This window comes from Sciurus carolinensis, chromosome 12 (assembly GCF_902686445.1).
Source record: "Sciurus carolinensis chromosome 12, mSciCar1.2, whole genome shotgun sequence".
Taxonomy (NCBI): Eukaryota; Metazoa; Chordata; class Mammalia; order Rodentia; family Sciuridae; genus Sciurus; species Sciurus carolinensis.
Genome location: NC_062224.1, coordinates 3,330,413 through 3,350,201, shown reverse-complemented (window position 1 = coordinate 3,350,201; position 19,789 = coordinate 3,330,413). Strand labels below are relative to the sequence as shown.

Here is a 19,789-nt window from a genome sequence, read left to right as displayed (position 1 = left end):
GGGGCGCCGGGAGCGGAGGGGCGTGGTGGTTGGCGGAAGGGGCGTGGTCACGGGCGGAAAGGCGTGGGGGCGGAAAGTGCGGCTCTGTGGCCGTCCCGGAAGTCGTGCACGAGGAATGGCCTTGGAAGGGAAGAAAAAGCTGCGGCAAAAGAAAAGCGCGGGGCGCAGGTGAGTGGTGGGCAACGCGGCGGGCGAGGGTGCGGGGCGTTCGCCGGGGCGCGGCTTACTGTCGGGGTGCGTTCGCAGGGCGCGCGCGGAGGACGACGGCGGGAGCGCGGCCGGAGACTACCTGGTGGGACAGGTCGCCGACAGCTTGCTCCGTGGCCAGCGCGCTCCGCGGGGCGGCGCGACCCGGCTGGCCGCCCTCTTCAGCGCCTCCGCGCCGCGGGCCAGCCCGGTGTACGTCCCCGCGCCTCAGGTGAGCCAGTGCACTGTACCCGAGGGGCCCCTGAGTCCCGTGGACTCATTGCGCGGCCCGCCGCGGAGGGAGGGGCCGCGCCGTGACGTCACGCTTCCCACAGGAAGCCTCCCGGAAGCGGAAGCGCGAGCAGGACCCGGAGAGCGCACCCCAGGTGCGAAGGCCACTCTTGCAAGAACCTTCAAAAAAGACGAAAGTGAAGAAGAAACCCTCCCCCGCAGAGGTCAAGCTGGCCGACAGGTCGGTAAAATTCTCTTGGCTGATGTTAAAGACATTAGATGGTAAGAAATAATTCGCATACCTACAGTGTTCGTCCTATTTTTTTTCTCGTTTCATGTTTCTTTTCTTGTTTTTTACAAAAAAAAAAAATCTTATACAAAGTTGAAAAAAATAAGGAACCCACTGTCGACAGTCATTATTAGGCCAGACTTGTTTCACCTTTGTCCAATTCGAAGTCCCTATTTGAAATTGAACTTAATGACTTATGTTTCATCAGTAAATGTTTCAGCATGTTTATAAAAGGTCAGTTTGGTTTTCCTAGGGACGAAATCTCATTTTCTTCTGTTTTCCTTTGCCTTTGAACTTTTAACCATTTAAACATACTCAAGATACTCTTCTTGAAAAAAGAAATCCAACGATCTGAAACCCCAATCCACAGTTGTGTGTGTTTGTTTGCTACTGTTCCCACAGTCTTTCCTTCATAGTTGAACTTTTGGAAAATGTAGTTTGTAGTTTTGGGCTCTTCCCCTTTTCGTGATTTTTTTATTCTTTTAATTGTACTGAGAATTGAACCCAGAGGTGCTTTACCACTGAATCACATCCTTTCCCCCTTTTTTTTTTGAAACAGAGTCTCATTAAGTTATTCAGGACCTTCCTAAGTTGCTGAAGCTGGTCCTGAACTTGACCTTCCTTTTCCCCTGCCTCCCAAGTTGTTGGAATTACAGGTGTGCACCACTGCACCCAGCTCCTTTTCATGATTTACATACTTTTTCATGGACTTGCAGTCTAGTGATGATTTTTGTTTTTGTTCAAAGCATGTCTCTTCAAACAGTGCATGGTGATGCATCTTGACTTACTGGTGGTCTGTAATGGGCAGTACAGCCTTTGTCTTAGGAATCCTCTCAGTCACATTTTACATGGCTGCTTTCCTCGCTGCAGCTGTTGATTTCTCTAAGAGCAGTTTCTTCTGATTCTCCTCTTTTCCTTTTCAGTGTTAATGTGGGTTCCTTTTCTCTCTATAAAGTGTTGCTTTTCCTTAGGGTTCTCGTTCTTGGTGATCTTCTCAGGACTTTTTTTTTTTTTTTTTTTTTTTCACTCTTCATTGTGGACACTTTTTTTATGTACATTCTCCTGATTTTCAGACTTGTTTATGTTTTGCCTACTGGCATCTGTGCCTGTGTATTCCATGTGCTTTAAATGGAGATCATTCCCTTCATCAAATCTGTTTCTGGGCATGGTACCACTTACTTGGTAGTTGCCTAAGCGAGTGTTTTGGGAATCATCCTGTGCTCTTTCCTTTCCCTGCATGAGCCATTAGTTGCCAAGTGCCAGTGTGTTTTTTGTTTGTTTGTTTGTTTGTTTGGTTTGTGTGTGTGTGTGTCTTTTTTTTAATAGATAGCGTCTCACTATGTTTCCTAGGTTGGCCTGGGATTTCTGGACTCAAGCAATCCTTCTGCCTCAGCCTCCCAAGTAACTGGAACTATAGGTGTCCACTGCAACACCTGATCAGTGCTCTTTTAATTACCCCTTTAATCTGTTTTCTCCTTTCTACCTCCATCCCTGCTGTGATTGGTCTGTTTTCTTCTTAGATATACACTGTGGTAATCATCTTATTGGTCTCTCTTCTCCATCCTTGACCTCTTCCTGTCTTTCTGTCTGCTGCTCAGATTGATCTTTTAGATATTCTTAGTCTCTGGTAGCGCCCCATCTTCTGTAGAATAGAAATCTAAGCACTTTTGCATGGAACTTTCTTTTTGACCTGGACCCTGGCTTACTGTATCGTCATAGTTCCTTTCCGTCTTACTGTGCACATGACATACCATGGTGAACAGATCACTGATTTGGACCCTCTCTGTAGTAGAAATTTGGTCAGGTGGAGAAATAATAGTTGCCCATGTTTATTGAGGACTGTGTGCCCAACTCTGCTTTCCTCCTCTGAGAAACCTTGTTTCTCTTGTTTCTTTTAAGATCCTATACCAACTGATACTGTTGTGTTGTGAATTTGGCCTGTGTTTACTTTGCTATTGATAGGTTGATAGATTCTTCATATCCTCAGAGCCTAGAGGATATGGATATAGATATAGTTTCTTCATATCCTCAGAGCCTAGAGGATATAGTTGGAACCCAGCATGTATTTGGTGATGGATGAATCATTTTATGATTCCCACTTCCCATTCTGTCCCCTCACTCCTTAAGGTAAGTCCCTGTGTAGTTCTCTCTTTGGATCCATGTCAGACCTTATGTATCTATGTGCACCAGTACTTTTTAGTGTAGTTGACATTTTGGAATTTACTTTTGATAAGCAATCTTTTAACTATTACAGAACTTTTGTAACATAGGGGATCCAGTTTTTTCTGTTGACCAGATTCTTTTTACAAATAAGTGCTTGGTGGGCATATAAACCTTTTTAGATTCCTGGGGAATGCTGCATTGTCCAAATTCTACAGCACAGATTGAAATTAGGCTTTGATGAAGTGCAAACTAAATCTCCAAGAGCTTTAAATAAACTGACCTTTATTTAGATGAACTTTTGTTGCTGCTACTATTTGCCTGACTGGTTTTAACTTGTGTTTAAAAATTGAGCTGAACTTTTTCTAACTTCTGAGTAATATAATTCATTTTTTTAAGTATACAAGTCACTTTTTACTTATACTACTTTAAATTTTTGATACATTTATTTGCGGTAAGTTTATATTTAGAAAAACCAAAAGTCACTGGGAAATGTTTCTAATCAGGAGGGTAGAATTGTACTTGGTCAAATGCTGACTTCCATAACTCTTAGTTCTTTTTTTTTTTTTTTTTTTTGCCTTAAAATTAGGGAAAGTGCTCTAGCAAGGGCTGATTTAGAAGAAGAGAGTCACCAGAAACAAGGGCAGAAAACAAAAAATCCCCAGTCTAGTGTTAAAGTAACCGATAGACAAGTACTTAATGATGTGGATCACAGTGACAGTGTAAGTCAAAGGAAGAAAATTGAAATCAATCAAGAAGAAGAAAGATTAAAGAATGAGAGGACTGTGTTTGTTGGGAACTTGCCTGTCATGTGTAATAAGAAGGTGAGTTTGTGGTTTTGTGACTATTCAAAAAAATTAATAAGTGTTTACCCTTCCATTATGAGCAAGCACATAAGTCATTAATGTTACTTTATTATCAATGACTACATTTATTCTGCCATAGACTGGTTCCAATGTTTGCTCCCTCTTTCTCATTTCTATAGTCATTGCCCAAATTCAGGCCTTTGCAGATCATGTTTGAAATATCAGCATGGCCTTTTCCCTGGCTTTTTTCTTCCAGCTTCATCTGTTATATGCTACTGGGATGAAAAGTATGTGCAGGGATATTTGTCTCTCTTTCACTGCTCTGCCTCACACATGAGAAGGCACCTTGAGCATAATAGGGGCTTTATAGAAATTTGCTGTGAAAAGAATAAATACATTCTAAGTTTCTTGAATAGGTCAGGTTCACTGAATATACTACTTGCCCTTACGTTACTATTTTCCTTTTTAGGGGAGAGTACTGGGGATTGAACCCAGGGGCACTCAACCAGTGAGCCACATTTCCAGCCCCGTTCGGCGTTTTATTTAGAACCTCACTTTTGCTGAAACTGGCTTTAAACTTGCAATCCTCTTGCCTCAGCCTCCCAGCACTATTTTCATGTAGTAGTCACTGTATTGACAATTCTTGCATCAAAAACATACTGGTGTTTTGAAGGACCATTTAAATTCTACTTCCTTGAAAACAATATAAAAGATGTCTTGGGTTTTTCCTTTTTTCCTAATGCTTTTGTCTTCTAGCATTTGATTTGTGAATATTTTGTAGGCCATTAAACATTTTGCTTGGTAGCATTGTTTGATTTATTAACCTGTTAGGTTATAAGGGGCTCGAGGGAAGGGAATGTGGTATATGGTGGTTTGAGCAAATTATCATTTGTAAATTATTTTTTTAAATAGAACTGGTTATAGAAAGTGTTGTCCTACCTGTAAAATCTATGTGTTCTTCACATCCAGTAATAGGAATAATGTCTAAAACTTGCTTACTAGAAGTTTGTTCAAACTGGGGGTCTCAATTAGAGAAAACTGAAGCATTTCTCAGTTATATAAGCTTCCTGAAAATTGATTGGTTTAAGCCAGTGTGAAAATATCAGAGAATATGTGGAAAATCCAAGTCTACTCTCAATTTACATGGATTAAAGACTTAAAAGATTGAAACAACAGTATCATGCAGTTCATAGATACTGATATGAATTGAAATTTATGTTTTCTTTTTACTACAAGTTTCATGAAAACTTTTTCCATCTGACTGAATAGTAGTCATCTGTTTTTCCTGGATTATTCTTAAAAGTAAAAACTGGCAGTAAAAGACTATCAAACAATTTGATGACATTGCTTTTTGTGATACCTATTCGATGTTCTGAAAATGAACTAATTTTTTTTTTTTTTTTTTAGAAACTGAAGTCATTTTTTAAGGAGTATGGACAAATAGAATCTGTACGATTTCGTTCTCTGGTATGTTCTCCCCCTTAAAATTTCATCATTGTAAAATTTTTTCATGTCAGTCAGACTTACTGATTTCTTGGTAGTAATGATGAAAGAGCATTAGATTTTGGAATCAACATTGTATAAATCTAGTACACAAGAGGATGGCTGTCAGCCTCTGTTGTTGATTCTCAAACTTGTTAAATAATTTAATGAACTCACGTGATAAGGTGATATTCTTGGGTGTGTTTAGAGGGTGGATGAATGACTTTTATTTTTGTGTCATACATTAGGCAAAAGAGTTGACACTGAATAGCCCTTCTGGAATTGGGCAGCTCTCTGACGGTCATTTAACATTGGAAGTTGGCATGACATTGAACATATGTAGATGATGTATTTTTTAATTAATTAATCAATGTTAAAACTTGATAGAAGTGAAGGAAACTTGATTTCATCAATTGAGCACTTAGGACCAGCCATGGCCACATTCTTTGGAGCATAAATCATATTGTTTGATTTTTCTCATTCGTGTTTTTCTCCCTGCATAGTTAACTTATGGTAGTATATATTCTCGAACACTGTTTATTAAAATAGATAATGTATAAGAGTGTAGGAAATGTTTATTTCATGTTTCTAATTGCTCTTAAGTGAGTCTCTAAAATAGGGTTTCTCAGCCTTCATACACTGACATTTTAGGCTGAGTCATTCTTTGTTGTTGAGGGCAGCCCTGGGTACTATAGATATTTAGTAGCATCTCTAGATCACTAGATGGGCAACTCTTCCCATGCCCGTTGTGACAACCCAAAATATCTCTAAATATTGCCAAATGTTATCGGAGGCAGAGCTGCCCACTGCTCTACATGGAGACATTTCTTGAGATTTTGGTAGTCACCTTAATCTCTGTCAGTGTGTTTATCTCTTGTGTCTTGTCTCTCCCTGAGTCTGGTTTCTCCACACCAGACTAGCCTAACCTGATGATTGTGTTTCCTGCCAGCTCCCCTGCTGCATCGTGCCTGTGCTCCATCCACCCACTCTGACCTGTGCTTCGTCTGATTTTCTATTAGTCACACCCAGCTGCAGGCTTTGGAGTGCCTTTTTACTCTGTCTTTGGCTCACCAAGCCTATTTGCCATCCCTGCCTGTTTTTCGGCTGGAGTCATTCCTGCCCTAGCTACATTCTCATTACCTCTTGTTAGATTAGTAGTAACGGGCCTGGTACTGTGTCTCATGCCCATAATCCCAGTGACCACATGTTGGAGGCCATCCTCAGCAATGTAGAAAGGCCATAAGCAGCTTAGCAAGACCCTGTCTCAAAATTTAAAAAAAGGACTGGTGATATAGCTCAGTGGTAAAGTGCACCTGAGTTCAATCCCCAGTACCAAAAAAAAAAAAAAAAAAAAGAATAGCCGTAAAAGCCTTTTAGGGTTCTTTCCTTTGGTTTTCCTGTAATTTGTCTCCATACCATTGTCAGCTGCCTGCAGTTTTCTGGAACTCTTGCCACTTTTTCTGTCCCACCTGTTAACATTATATAAACACACTCACACCCCGAGTCCTGTTATTGCCTTCTCAGCCCTGGGAACCTTGCTCTTGGTTCTCTTTGGCCCTGAACTGCACTTGGTACTTGCTGCATTGTTTGATACCATTGTTTGCCTGCCCCATCAGGCTGTCAGCCTTGATTACAAGTGCAATTAATCTTGCTTGTCCTTGGGTCACCAGCACAGATGACATTGAATATGTATTGAAGTCTGAAGAAGCTCTGTGTTCTTTTCATTGTCAGTGAAGTATGTGCTTAGTTCGCCTGGTAGCATTTTCTTCCACATACAGATTTTTGTCATTTGGCTCATTTTACTTTCTTTGACCTGCAATCTTCTTTGAAGTCCCATTTTACCCTATTTTTCAGTATGCAAGTAAAATTGTCATTTCTTCAAGCCTTTTCAACATTCAACCATTAACTGGTGTTTCTTCCTGTAAATTCTTTAATTTTTTTTTTTTTTAGTTGTAGATGGGCACAATACCTTTAGTTTATATATTTTTATGTAGTGCTGAGGATTGAACCCAGTGCCTCACATGTGCTAGGCAAGTGCTCTACCTACTGAGGTATAATCCCAGCTCATATTCTTGTAAGTTCTTAATGTGCTTTATTGCCTGGTGTTGCATTTATTCATTTTCTTCAGAGATGGGTGTATGCCCCATTTCTTGTACTATTTTTCTGTCTATTTTGAGAATTTGTACATTAGCAATTTGAGTAAGACAAACTGAGAAAAGAGGAAATAGTTCAGATTTCTTAGTCTTGCTGTATAAACTTAACAGAGATTAAGGGGAAAAAAAGTGTTCTAGAGATTTCTAACAACTGCCTAAAGAGATTCACATTCATGAATGTTCCCAGATTGTGAGCTTGCAAGGTTGGTGTATTTCACCTTGGTCTTTTCAGTACCCAAGTTGTATTTGGCACTTTACTGACATTTATAGTTTTAAGTGGAAATCCCACCTCTTCCAAAAAGTTTTACCTGCCTAATCCTTTCACTTGATAACTGTATGACTGAGCTGTGCACAATGGCTCACACCTGGAATCTCAGCAACTTAGGAGGCCAAGGCAGGAGAATTGCAAGTTTGAGTCTAGCCTGCACAACTTAGTGAGATCCTGCTCAAAAGGAGCATCCATGGGTTCAGGGTCCAGTACTGCTAAATAAAATCATTAGTCTGATTAGGACTGCAAATAAAGTGATCCTGAGTATCACTTAATTCAAGAAACCACAGATTTCTTTTTTCCAATTAGAATACCTAAATATTTAGAGGTATGGATGAAGTAACAAATCCTCTTCCATTACTTACCAGTTACACATGTTTAAAATGATATTGATAAACAAAATGTTAATCTGTAAGCATTGCTCTTTTATGAAATGATTTTCCACTCACTTTATGAAATGATTTTCCTTTTTTTTTCCTCATGCCTTTACTACCAGTATCTCTGCCCATTGGAGTCCCTGGGCTGTTGGAGAACCAGTGTACTTGCTTCCTCTAGGCTTCGTCTAGGCTGTCTGAGAGCCTTGAGCGTGGTGCCATCAGTGGGGGTTTTTATCCTAAGCCAAGATGTCCCTCTCAAACCTTCAGGACTGTTGTTTCTGATGTGATCATTTCCTTAAAATGTTTGTGATCACAACATGCCAGTTAGATATAGGCTTCAGTTGAAATAAAATTTGAAGGAATATTTCAAATTTTGAATTTTCCTTAATATTTCTTTTTCCTCTTAACAGATTCCAGCAGAGGGAACTGTATCCAAAAAGTTAGCAGCAATAAAGTAAGTTTAATTAAAGTGAAGAATTTGTCTTAATCTCTCTTCTGTTTTGGTTAAAAATTGAGGTCATTACTTAGCATTTTCGTATTTGATCATTCAGTGTACTTGACTGTTGTGTCTGTAATAGCATATAAATCTTAATTTAAATTGTAGTTACAAGAAAGTATTGGAAAATAATTTATTAGAAAATGTGCCATGAGAATTTCCATACTCTTTATAGTGTTTGGAAGAGAATAAGGATGTTTTGTGCCCCTATTCTCCAGCAACAATCATACGTACCGCATTTCTTCAGTTCTTTGGGGTGCCTCAGTGTCAGAGCAAAGTGCATCTGAAAATCAGGGTCATGTGTACTTACCATGGCCAGTCAGATTTTTACAGAGAATTCTGTAGTTAGTTCTGCTGGTAGTCTTGACATAACTAACCTGTGGCCAGTGAAGTTCCCTGAGGGTTTGGGGACCATATAGGTAGGGTGGCTTGGGTTTCAAAAAGGGTTGCCCCCTTTTTCTACCCAGTGTCAAGAATAATATGCAAGTCTTGCTCCCTCTTTCCACATGGAGATTTAGTTTTCATTGCCTTTCAACTTTATGCAGGTTTTCATATTAGTTTCTCTTGGGTGTTTTTTCTTAATGGTACCTCTAATGATGTATTTCAGAGGCAGAGGTGTGAGTAAGATACACTAAGGTACTTTAGTAGCATTTCAGTCCTTCTGACCATTTTGGTGGCTTCGTTGGTACTCTGCAGTTATTTGGTAGACCAGGTCTTTGCTGGTCTTTCCCCATACCAATTGTAGTGCCAGGTGTGTAGTTAGTAGTTGGTAAATATTTACCGAGTCTCATGATGTTTGTTGAGGTGACCAGACGTTTAGGTCCTTTTCAACTTGGGGCATTGTGCAGGTGTGTTGGGAATGGAAGACTTGGTGCCGTGCAGTCCTTCTTTCCGAGTTGTGTAAGCATTTATTTCTGTGTGAGGCTGAAACTGAGAAGCCTAAATATCAACAGAAACAGAAGTTCTGACCAGTGTATGTTATAGCAGTACTGCGGAGTTTGGGTGTGATGTGCCAGAAGATTGGAATTTGCACCCTGTGATTGCCATCAGTCATTTTTCCTCCAATTTTTGTTTTCGTTTCTTTTTTAAATTACTTAAATAGGTAATGAAGTGGATGATTCAGACCCACAAAACATGAAAGTGTGTACCATGAAATTTCCTTCCTGTACCTTTTCTCTAAGTTTTAAGTTTTGTGCGACTGTCTAGAGGCATATTTTATGGATTTCCATGTTTTCCCCCCTAACACATGACCCGTTCTTTGGACGGAGAGCAGGCTGGGGATGGAACTGGGGCCTCTGTTCTAGGCACAGGCTCTGGCACCGAGTTGCTCCCCCAGCTCCTGCTTTTGAACTCAGTGATATTTGGTGTATGCACTCTTCCATGTGTTCCATTTTTACAGTGAGCACATCTTGGAGATCTGTATTAGAGTAAAAGTAATTCTTTCTCAGGGCAGTGTGCTGAATGATCTGTAGGATAAATTTGTGATGGTGAATTGCTCCATTAGAAAAGGTCTTTGCATTCATTATTTTGTCTGCCATCCTGTGGAGTTGGTCACTTATTTATATTCTTACTTATATTCCCATTCCTTTACCAACAGTAGTGTTTATGCTGTACAAAAGCAGTATACCAGCAGCCCAGTAGGTGAAAGTGTTCAATTGCATTTCTCTTTTGAATGAACAACTTTTTATGTATTAAGGAGTCATTTGTTATGCTTCCTTTTATCTGGATTGCTACTGTCTTTTTTTTTTTTTTTTTTTCCTTTCAAATTGTTGGTTCTAACGATCAGGGGGTGTTAATGAAATCAACCCTTTGTGATAGGAGTTACAGGTGTTTTATATCTTTGTCATTGCATTCTGACTCTGATTATGGGGGATTGTGCTTATGTAAAACTTCTGCTTTTTCATATAAGCCAAAATTTCTTTTAAAAATCTTTAAGGTATAATTTATCTGCAGTAAAACTGAACATATTTGAAGTGTTCTTTTAGGATTTTAACATATGAGGGCACTTGTGAAATCTTCACTAGGTCAAGGTAATGAATATGTGACTACTTCTAGTTCCAGTTGTCTGTGCATTTGCAGAGTATACCCCACCCCTGTTCCGAGGCACCCTTTCACCTACTTTCTCTTTGTTTCCATTTTCTAGAGTTTTATATGAATGCCATTATCATTCAGTACGTTCTCCTTTTAGTTTAGGGATTTTGGATGCTGGGGGTTGAACCCAGGACCTCCTACCTGCTAAGCATACACACTACCATTGAGCTGCACTCAGTCCCAGTACGTGCTCTGGTCTGGCTTTAGCTCAGCATAATGATTTTGAGATTTGGGCCTACTATTGCATGCATCAGTGGTTTATTCGTTTTTATTGCTCACTGGATTCCATTGTGTAGAAGTACCAAAAATGGTCTATTCACCATTAACATTCCGGATATTTCAGTTTTGGGCCATCTTAACAGAAAGGTACTAAAAATATTTGGGTATAGTTCGTTTCTTTCCAGAAAGTGTCTGGGGTAGATTTCTGGGTCCTATGATAGGTTTATTTTAACTTTCTAAAAAACTGCCAAATTTTCTTCTAAAGTGGTTGCAGCATTTTATATCCCCATCAGCGGGAGATGAGAACTTCAGTTGCTTAACTTCCTCACTAACACTTGTGTTGCCAGTCACTTAATTTGCCATGCTAAAGGTTTGTCATTATGGATTTAATTTGTATTTTGCTGATGACTAAAGATATTAAGCATCTTTTTTATGTGCTTAGTGGCATTTGTATCTGTTTGGTGAAGCAGCATTGTAAAACTTTGCCCATTTTCTAGTGACTTTTTTGTCTTACTATTAAGCTGTAAAGAGTTCTCTGGGGCTGGGGAGATAGCTCGGTAGAGTGCTTGCCTTGCATGCCCAAGGCCCTGGGTTCAATCCCCAGCACCACAAAAAAAAATAAAAAATAAAAAAGAGAGTTCTGTATATTTTCTGGATGTGAGCCCTGTGATACACATATTTTGTTTCAGTTTTTGGTGGTGGTTTGTTTGTACTGGGGATTGAACCCAGGTGTACTGTACCACTGAGCTACATCCCCAGCCCTTTTTGTTTTTTTTATTTTGAGACAGGGTCTTGTTAAGTTGCTGAAACTGGCCTGAATCCTCCTGCCTCAGTCTCCTGAGTGACTGGTATAACAGGTGTGCCCCACCATGCTGGCTTGTGATGCTTTTTTAAAGGTGTCTTTAAAGAATCTCAAGCTTGGGCTGGGGATGTGATTGAGTGGTCGAGTGCTTGACTAGCATTCACGAGGCCCTGCGTTCAATCCCCAGCACGACAGAAAAAAAAAAAAAGAATTACAAGTTTTCAATTTTGTTGAGGATGCACTGTAGAGAGTGCTACTCTTTGGTTGACTCTGTAATCTGGTGGGAATGGGGAACAGTGAGATCTCTACTGTCCTGGCTCAGCCCAGGCACAAAGGCCCAGGGGTCTGTGTCTCAGCAGGTGACTGGTCAGGCCCTCCTTCCTGTGCAACAAAGCTCTGCTTTTATGTTTTTTTCCTTTCTTTTGACACTGGGGATTGAACATGAGGTGCCTTACCATCTCCAACTCTTAGTTTTTTGAGGTAGGATCTCCCTAAGTTGCCCGATCCTCCTGCCTTAGCCTCGCATGTAGCTGGGATTACAGGTGTGCACCACTGTACCCAATTTGCCTTATACCTTTGATAGTTCTGCTGTAGTAGAACATTTCTCATCCTTTCCCTGTGGTAGGAGTCCTCTCTTCCTTTAGCCACAGTGGTCTCTATGCCCTGAAAGACAGGGTTACTGTCTATCCCCTAAAGGTTTAGTCTTTTCCATTGGGAGAATCCAGGTGGGACTTGGTCATTCCTTTCTCTGGTCTGTAGTGCCTGGGAATGCATTCCTGTCTGCTCTGTCTTCTGTGGACACCAGTGAAGTTGGTGGGAGGTGGGTGCATAGTCCGTAACCGTGGCCTCTGGCATTTTGGTTGAGGCCCAGCCCCCTGCAGAATTAGCATTCCTGTTGTATCCCTCTCAGAGAGGGGCTTCTACCTAACTTGAAAGCTTTTAGTTCCCCAAGACTCCAGCTTTCTGATAACTTCAACAAAAATTATGATGCTGTAGGTTATCTGGTTTCTTCTTAGTGTCAGGGGCAGAGGGGATGCTCTTCTGGGTTCTGCATCCTACGTGGAGAACTCTGCCATTAGTCATTAGTGCTTATCATCAGGCTTGTTTCAAGGCCTTCCACCAAGTCGGGTGGAACAGAACTGCATGCTTGCCTTTGGAATTCCCTGTGCCAAGGAGGTCTTTTTTCCCAGAGTAACACAGGCATGTTGCATTCATGTGTTCCTGGGGATACACTAGGATGTATTGGATTTGGATTTGTCAGTAGCTGCGTATTATGTGGAAAGAGCAGGGCTCTAGAGTCAGCTAGAGTTGAATTCAGACCTAGGCTTAGGATCATAGTCATTTACTTCTCAAGTCTCAGTTTTTTTTATCCATAAAATCAGAAAAATAACACCCATATCACCCTGGTATATGTTAGGTATCCAATAAGTTGCAGCTAGTTTCATCAGTTTTGGCTATTTAACTCAGCGGTTGAATACTTGTCTGGCATGCGTGAGGCCCTAATTTTTATCCTCAGCACTGCAAAAAAAATAAATAAAAAATAAAACTATTAAATGGTATAGTATGTTATTACAGAATGCTATGAGCCATGCTATATATTATTTTTCAGTTTTCTTCTTAATGGTACCTGTTCATGTGTTAGCATTTTCGTTACTTCAAAACAATAAGTTGACATCTTCAGAGAAAGATCTGTAGTCATTATGAGGTCCTTTTGACTAATCTAAATGACATCACCATTTTGCAAACCTACAGAGTTAATGGATTTAGCGTTTGAACAGCATTAAGGGCTAAATCTTAATGATTGTTGTCATTAAGAAAGAATGAAAACTAGTCATAATGTATCTCTCCATCAGAGGATATAGCAACCTATCTGTGGTCCTGACAAAAGGGCCCAGTCTGAGCCTTATCAGTCTTTTGGATCCAGCTGCCAGCTTGCTAGAAATAGATGACAAAAGTACATGTTGGACAGCACTGCTAGCTTTCAGCCAGGAGAATTCAAGCAGTGGGAAATTCCACTATTCAAACAATAAGAGATGGAGAATCCTGTAAGTTAAATGACACTCCAAAGATGTGTTGAGTCAAAAGATGGACAAGACCCACATGTAATGTTCAGGAGTAGACCCCTGGGCGATAGCACCACAATAGGTGTTCATAAAGCAGTTTTTAAAAGTGGGCATGATGATGACTTTTGATGACCTTTGAAGGAAAGGAGGGGCTGCAACTGTGAGGGGCCACAGGGAGAGGCTGCTGGTAGGACTGTGGCTGCCAGGGCATCAGCTTATTATTGATTGAATAAGCTGTCCATGAAAGTTGTGTGATCTTTTTGAATTCTTGGTACATATTTACCCAAAGAGATGAAACTTCCACCTAGGAATTCTTGTCAGATGTGTAAGTAGTAGGAAAAAAGCTGGATTTATTCTAATGACTTTGAGGTGAAAAAATTTTACATTGTCTTCTTTTCTTTTTCTTGTGTAGACGTAAAATTCATCCTGATCAGAAAAACATTAATGCTTATGTTGTGTTTAAGGATGAGATTGCTGCTACAAAAGCACTGAAAAGGTAATTCTGTGTCAGAGGTTTGAAAAGAATGATTGTCCTTTTATTTTTATGGAGACATTTTTTATTCTTTGAATTCATATTAGAGCAGATATTTAAGTAATTTAGTGCTTTTTTTCTATTCTAATTAGTTATACATGATAGCAGAATGCATTTCGACTCCTTGTACACAAATGGAGCCCAACTTTTCATTTCTCTAGTTGTACACTAGGCAGAGTCACACCATTTGTGCAATCATGCTTGTACTTTGGGTAGTAATGTTCGTCTCATTCTACCATAGCACTTATTTTTAACAGCCATTTTTCCCTTATATTTATAATATAGAAATGGGGCCCAGATTGCAGATGGATTTCGTATTCGAGTTGACCTTGCATCGGAGACCTCATCTGTGAGTAGTAATTGATTGGTTTAAAGAACTTAACTAGAGCCTTTTGGAGAGAAATATTTTGTTGTGAGTTAGCTGGGAGGTGATCGAATCAGTAATGTGAACACAAGGGAAATTAAGTGGTCTTTGTGCTCTGGGATCACAGAGTTGGTGCTGCAGCCTCATTGCTTAGGAACTGGCAAGAACATGATAGTGTTATTAAGTGGATTGTGTATGAAGGCAGTGGTAAGAGTTGCTGTTGGACACACAAAGGCCAAAGCAATGCAGAGGAATCTGGACTTTGTCAGGAGCTTGCCGAGAAGTTCAAATGTGGGAGCAACAGGACCAGGTTCACATTTGGCAAAGGCATCTGTAAGTGAATGAAGAAGAGTTTGTAGGGGTTCATCCCCAAAAACACTTGTGTTTCTTTTGATGACAACAGTCTAGTTGAGCTGGGTGTAGTGGTGTACGCCTATAATCCCAGCAGTTCAGGAAGTTAAAATAGAAGGATTGCAAGTTCAAGGCCAGCCCCAGCAACTTAGTGAGACCCCAAGCTATTTAGACCCTGTCTCAAAATAAAAAATTAAAAGGGCTGGAGTGTAGTTCAGTGGTTAAGCACCCCTGGGTTCAATCCCCAGTACCAAAAAAAATTTTTTTTCTTCTTTTTTTACTATTTTTTTTTTATTGTAAACAAATGGGATACATGTTGTTTCTGTTTATACATGGAATAACGGCATACCATTTGCGTAATCATATATTTACATAGAGTAATGATGTTTGATTCATTCTGTTATTTTTTTTCCTCCCCCAACCCCTCCCACCCCTCTTTTCCCTCTATACAGTCCCTCCTTCCTCCATTCTTCTCCCCCCACCCCCCATTATGTGTCATCATCCGCTTATCAGTGAGATCATTCGTCCTTTGGTTAAAAAATTTGTTTTTTAAAAAAAGGTCTAGTTGAGAAAGGTTAGTGGCCTGGATGAAAGCCCTGGCTTGATTGGCATCCTGTCATAGGGTCAGCAAACTATGGCCTCAACCATATCTACTTACCACCCATTTTTGTTAATAAAGTTGTATTGGTACACAATCACACTTGTTTCTGTATCATCTGTGGGTTGTTTTTGAGCTACAATGGCAAAACTAAGTAGTTTTAACAGGCCATATGGCCCACAAAGCCTAAAATTGCTTTCTGACCCTTTTCAGAAAAGGTTTGACAATCCCCAATACAGCAAACCTTTCCTGAGCACTACTCTGTGTCAGTGCCAATCTTAAGGAAAAGGCCCTCCTTCTTCTGGTGCTCACTCATTCCAATGGGAAGATGGAATAGAGTGTGTCAGTCAGAGGGCAGAAGCATGGTTAAGTCAGGAGGTGCGTGACCTGTCAGATGCAGGGGCATGCTGGATGGGAGGTTTTAGGTGCCTTCCATCTTCTGGTTCATTGAGTGATTTTTATTAACCCTTTTTGTATTTCAGAGAGACAAGAGATCGGTGTTTGTAGGGAATCTACCTTACAGTAAGTTTGTTATATTGTTATTAAAATAAGGGATAGTATAGTAACTCAAAAGATAATATTAAGATATGTGTAATGTAACAATATATTCTTGGCTATGCTCAACTTGCTATATTGAATATCTCCAGCTTTTTAAGGAGAAGGCAAATCTTTATTTCTGTTGTGGTTGAATTTGTTTTAGAAGTTGAAGAATCTGCCGTGGAGAAGCATTTTTTGGACTGTGGGAGTATTGTGGCAGTGAGGATTGTGAGAGACCCAGTTACAGGAGCTGGCAAAGGATTTGGCTATGTGCTCTTTAAGGTATGGAAGACTAATGCAGTGTTACTGTCCCTTGAAGTGCTTGGGGAGGGATTGTCACTTCTGAGTCATCACTTAGATGTAGTTGTTATTTACATGTCAAATTCCAATGTAAGAAAACTAAATTTATGATCTTCAATAATAGAGTAGTATTGCTGTAATTGCATCTAACCAAAAAATGTTCTGATTCCCTCTTCATACTAACACTACTAAGCAAGTAATGTTGTAGATATTGGATATTACAGGAACTAAATCTCTGAATGTCCACCTTCTTTAAAATGGAAAAAAAATAATTGTGTTCAGTCAGAAGAAAATTTTAGTCTTTGCACAAGATTATATTTCGTTCACTATTAGCTGGTGTTTCATGCCCAGCTTTAAGTAGTAAAAGAATATATTTAGTCATATAGCACTTAATTTTTTCTTACCCAAGCAATAACCCCTACATATAGTTTCTTTCAGTTTTTTTCATTTTTTACAGTAGACTTTTATCTGCAAACAAAGCTTTGCAACCCTATTTTATTTTATGTGATCATGTTCCGGTAAGTGATGTAAATGATTTATAGTGTTTCCCTAATGTTGTCAGTGTTCTCCATTCTTCCCTATGATAATGAAATTATAGTGGTTATGTGTTTTTCTTGCATTTTGGATTACTTCTTTAGGGAGCTCCCCACTGTAGGTCAAAGTATGTTACCATTTTGAAGACTTGATAAGTATCACCTGGTAACTTTTTAAATGCTTGCCCTATGTTTCTATGTTCTAAACTGTAGTGATCTTACTGTTTCCCTGATTTGTCTTTTTCACTTGGTAAGCTTGTAGAGTCTCTTAACAGACTGAATTTCTCATGGAAATTCAGGATATTTAGCATTAATGATTCTGTATTAAAGTAAAAGAATAATAGGATTTTGGACCTATGTGGTACTGTAGAATGTCTAGTCCCATATGTTCAGGACTGTAATGGAGAATTCCCTGCCCTGTAGCAGGACTTTTCCAGAAAAGTGGCTTGGGAGAAGAAGGTGTAATGGTGTAAAAGACTGCATGTTAGTTGAAATCCCTCACAATATAGCAGTGAGGCCTCTGCCCATGATTCACCTAAGCATTTGACGAGGTGGCTTGAGTGCTCTGAGGCTCTGTGGAGCTTAACCAGAAGGAGCTAGAGCAAGCAGCTGGGACACTCAAGATTGCGCTTCCAGACTAGGGTCTTGTGCAAATCTGACATTCGCTACAGTCCAGTACAATGGACGTTGTACCAGTCCTTTTGCAGGTGCATTTCTATTGGAAGTTAATGTGTTGGGTTTTTTTAAATTGCAGGACACAGATGCTGTTCATCTTGCTCTGAAATTAAATAATTCTGAGTTAATGGGAAGAAAACTCAGAGTCATGCGTTCTGTGAATAAGGAAAAATTAAAACACCAAAATTCAAATCCAGGTTTGAAAAATGTCAGTAAACCTAAGCAGGGACTTAATTCTGCTTCCAAAGATGCAGGACGTTCTAAAAGTGTATTTATTGGAGAAAAAGCTGTTTTGATTAAAAAGAAGAAGAAAGGACAGAAGAAAAGTGGACAAGCTAAGAAACAGAGAAAACAGAAGTAGCCATCAGAAACTTTGTGGTCTCTTTCCCATGGAGGACTGTCGATTTAAGTGAATGAAACCAGGAGTTGAGTCAGGAAGTTTATGGATCCCATGTGTGAAATGTGGAGACTTCCACAGCCTTAGTTGGTCTGCATCATAATGCTACCTTTGAAGCATTTGTTTTTAGATGTAAGCAAACTAGTTACAATGGATTATGTGTCACTACTGAAAGTATAAGAGATGATTTTGGACCGAGGGTGAATGTTAATATTTTAATGATTATTTATTAGTGTATATTAGAAATACAAATTTTTATACTTGTTATTGCATATATTATTACTTGGAATGAGACTAAGTTAAAAAGGAAGTAAACTTAAAGAAAAGCAAACCTTAATTACTGACTGTACTTAGACCACGTAGTGGCCATTAAATAGCCTTAAAGTGGGAATGCTGATCCCATGTCCACACCCTGAAAAAGAGTCAAGAACTCAAGAACTGTTATAGAATATCCACTCATTTTTCTTTTCTTTTCTTGCACTTGAGACAAGTGTACTTCTGGATTTTTATTTTATTCTACTAACCTAATAGTAACTAACCAACAGGAATATAAAATGAAATGTGGCTCTGATTTCTTATATGTAACCGGTGACTAGATTGGTTATTGAAGTCCCTGGCAAATTGGTCAATTTCCACTTTTATTTTTTATTTTAATTTGAGAAATATTCTTGGAAAACTTGTGTTCCTTAAATTAGTGTCACTGTGTAGAATAAAATGGTCTTTCCAAAAAATCATTTTTAAAGAAAAAGTTTTCTACTAAAATACAGTAAGGCACAAAGTATAAAGAAAGCAAGGGAAGAGAATAGCACTGCATTCACCTGGTGACAAGCTGGTACCACCACTCTCACTTATCTTACCAAGCCGGGTTGTATGTGGGAGGAACCTGGGGTTGGGAGAGGTAGATGATGGTGGCTGATCTCAGGCAGGCAGAATTTGCAGTGCACAAAGTGGGTGTGCAGTCAAGGGAAACTGAGTTACAGCTGATTGTTTTGAAAATCCTGTCTGGGGAATAGCACACGGAAAACCTAGTGGATTTTTAAAATAGTCCTGTAGAGAGTTGAAAGAGCTTCATTTTCCTGTATCCAGAGACTGCACGTTTTATAGTTGGGATCACTTACGGTATTTAGAACTTTGTTTTCATAACTAAGGTTCAGTAAATATTTATTAGCTGATGATTGTCGAGCATTTTTGCACATATTTCTAGTAAAATGCAACATCTATAGACTATAGGTTTTATGTCCATATGTAGCTTGTGCATACACTTGTGACTGTCCTATAAATTGGCAGCTTTTTAAAGCACAACAGTAACATTAAAATTTTACTTCATGTTTGTTACTGTTTAATTGAAATTTGTACTTTCTCTGGGCAGAATATGCATGTGTTACTATAATAGTTTAAAACACATGACCTACGGAAAAAGGAATATGTTTTGTAGAAAAATTCCCACTTTGTGTAAATCTTTGTTACCTGAGAAAATACTGGTATCATGCTGTGATTAAATTTTTAGGCACAAGGGTTATGTATGGGTGGGGCTGGGGATATAGCTCAGTTGGTAGACTGCTTGCCTCGCTTGCACAAGCCCCTAGGTTCATGTGGCTAGACTTTTAATGATTGTAAATAAATATTATTGGTTGTCTTGATTGATCATGATCCACTGAGCATTAATCTTTTTTCCTCATGCTTTTGCACCCCCCCCCCACTCTGCCTTGTGAATGTATTTTCTGCTAATGTTCCTTGGCTTAAAATGCAACATTAAAGAATTCTTACTTAGAATGAGAATATAAAGGAATGCTTTTACACGTCACCTACCCAAGTACTTTCTCATGGTGATCAGTTGGAGTTCAGTGCCCTAAAATAGCTTGCATAGTTTTCAGCTTTC

At 39.4% G+C, this 19,789-nt stretch overlaps 1 protein-coding gene across 1 annotated transcript; it reads left to right on the top strand.

The window, feature by feature from the left end:
• The first annotated feature begins 57 nt into the window (after positions 1–57).
• On the top strand, positions 58–19,560 carry Rbm34 (RNA binding motif protein 34). The gene is made up of 11 exons (XM_047520453.1): positions 58–168; positions 247–418; positions 522–658; positions 3,456–3,690; positions 5,080–5,139; positions 8,363–8,406; positions 14,036–14,119; positions 14,441–14,504; positions 15,951–15,990; positions 16,169–16,287; positions 17,593–19,560. Exons 1-11 carry the CDS (start codon positions 116–118, stop codon positions 17,872–17,874), a joined length of 1,290 nt encoding a protein of 429 aa, XP_047376409.1. The 5' UTR covers positions 58–115; the 3' UTR covers positions 17,875–19,560.
• Positions 19,561–19,789: the final 229 nt, after the last annotated feature.

What these genes read in the sequence shown, in the direction of transcription:
- Rbm34 (XM_047520453.1), top strand. Translation starts at nt 116, where the DNA reads ATGGCCTTGGAAGGGAAGAAAAAGCTGCGGCAAAAGAAAAGCGCGGGG. An exon ending in GAGGTCAAGCTGGCCGACAG is followed by an intron (nt 659 to 3,455) that starts GTCGGTAAAATT and finishes CCTTAAAATTAG; the next exon opens with GGAAAGTGCTCTAGCAAGGG. An exon ending in GCTACAAAAGCACTGAAAAG is followed by an intron (nt 14,120 to 14,440) that starts GTAATTCTGTGT and finishes TTTATAATATAG; the next exon opens with AAATGGGGCCCAGATTGCAG.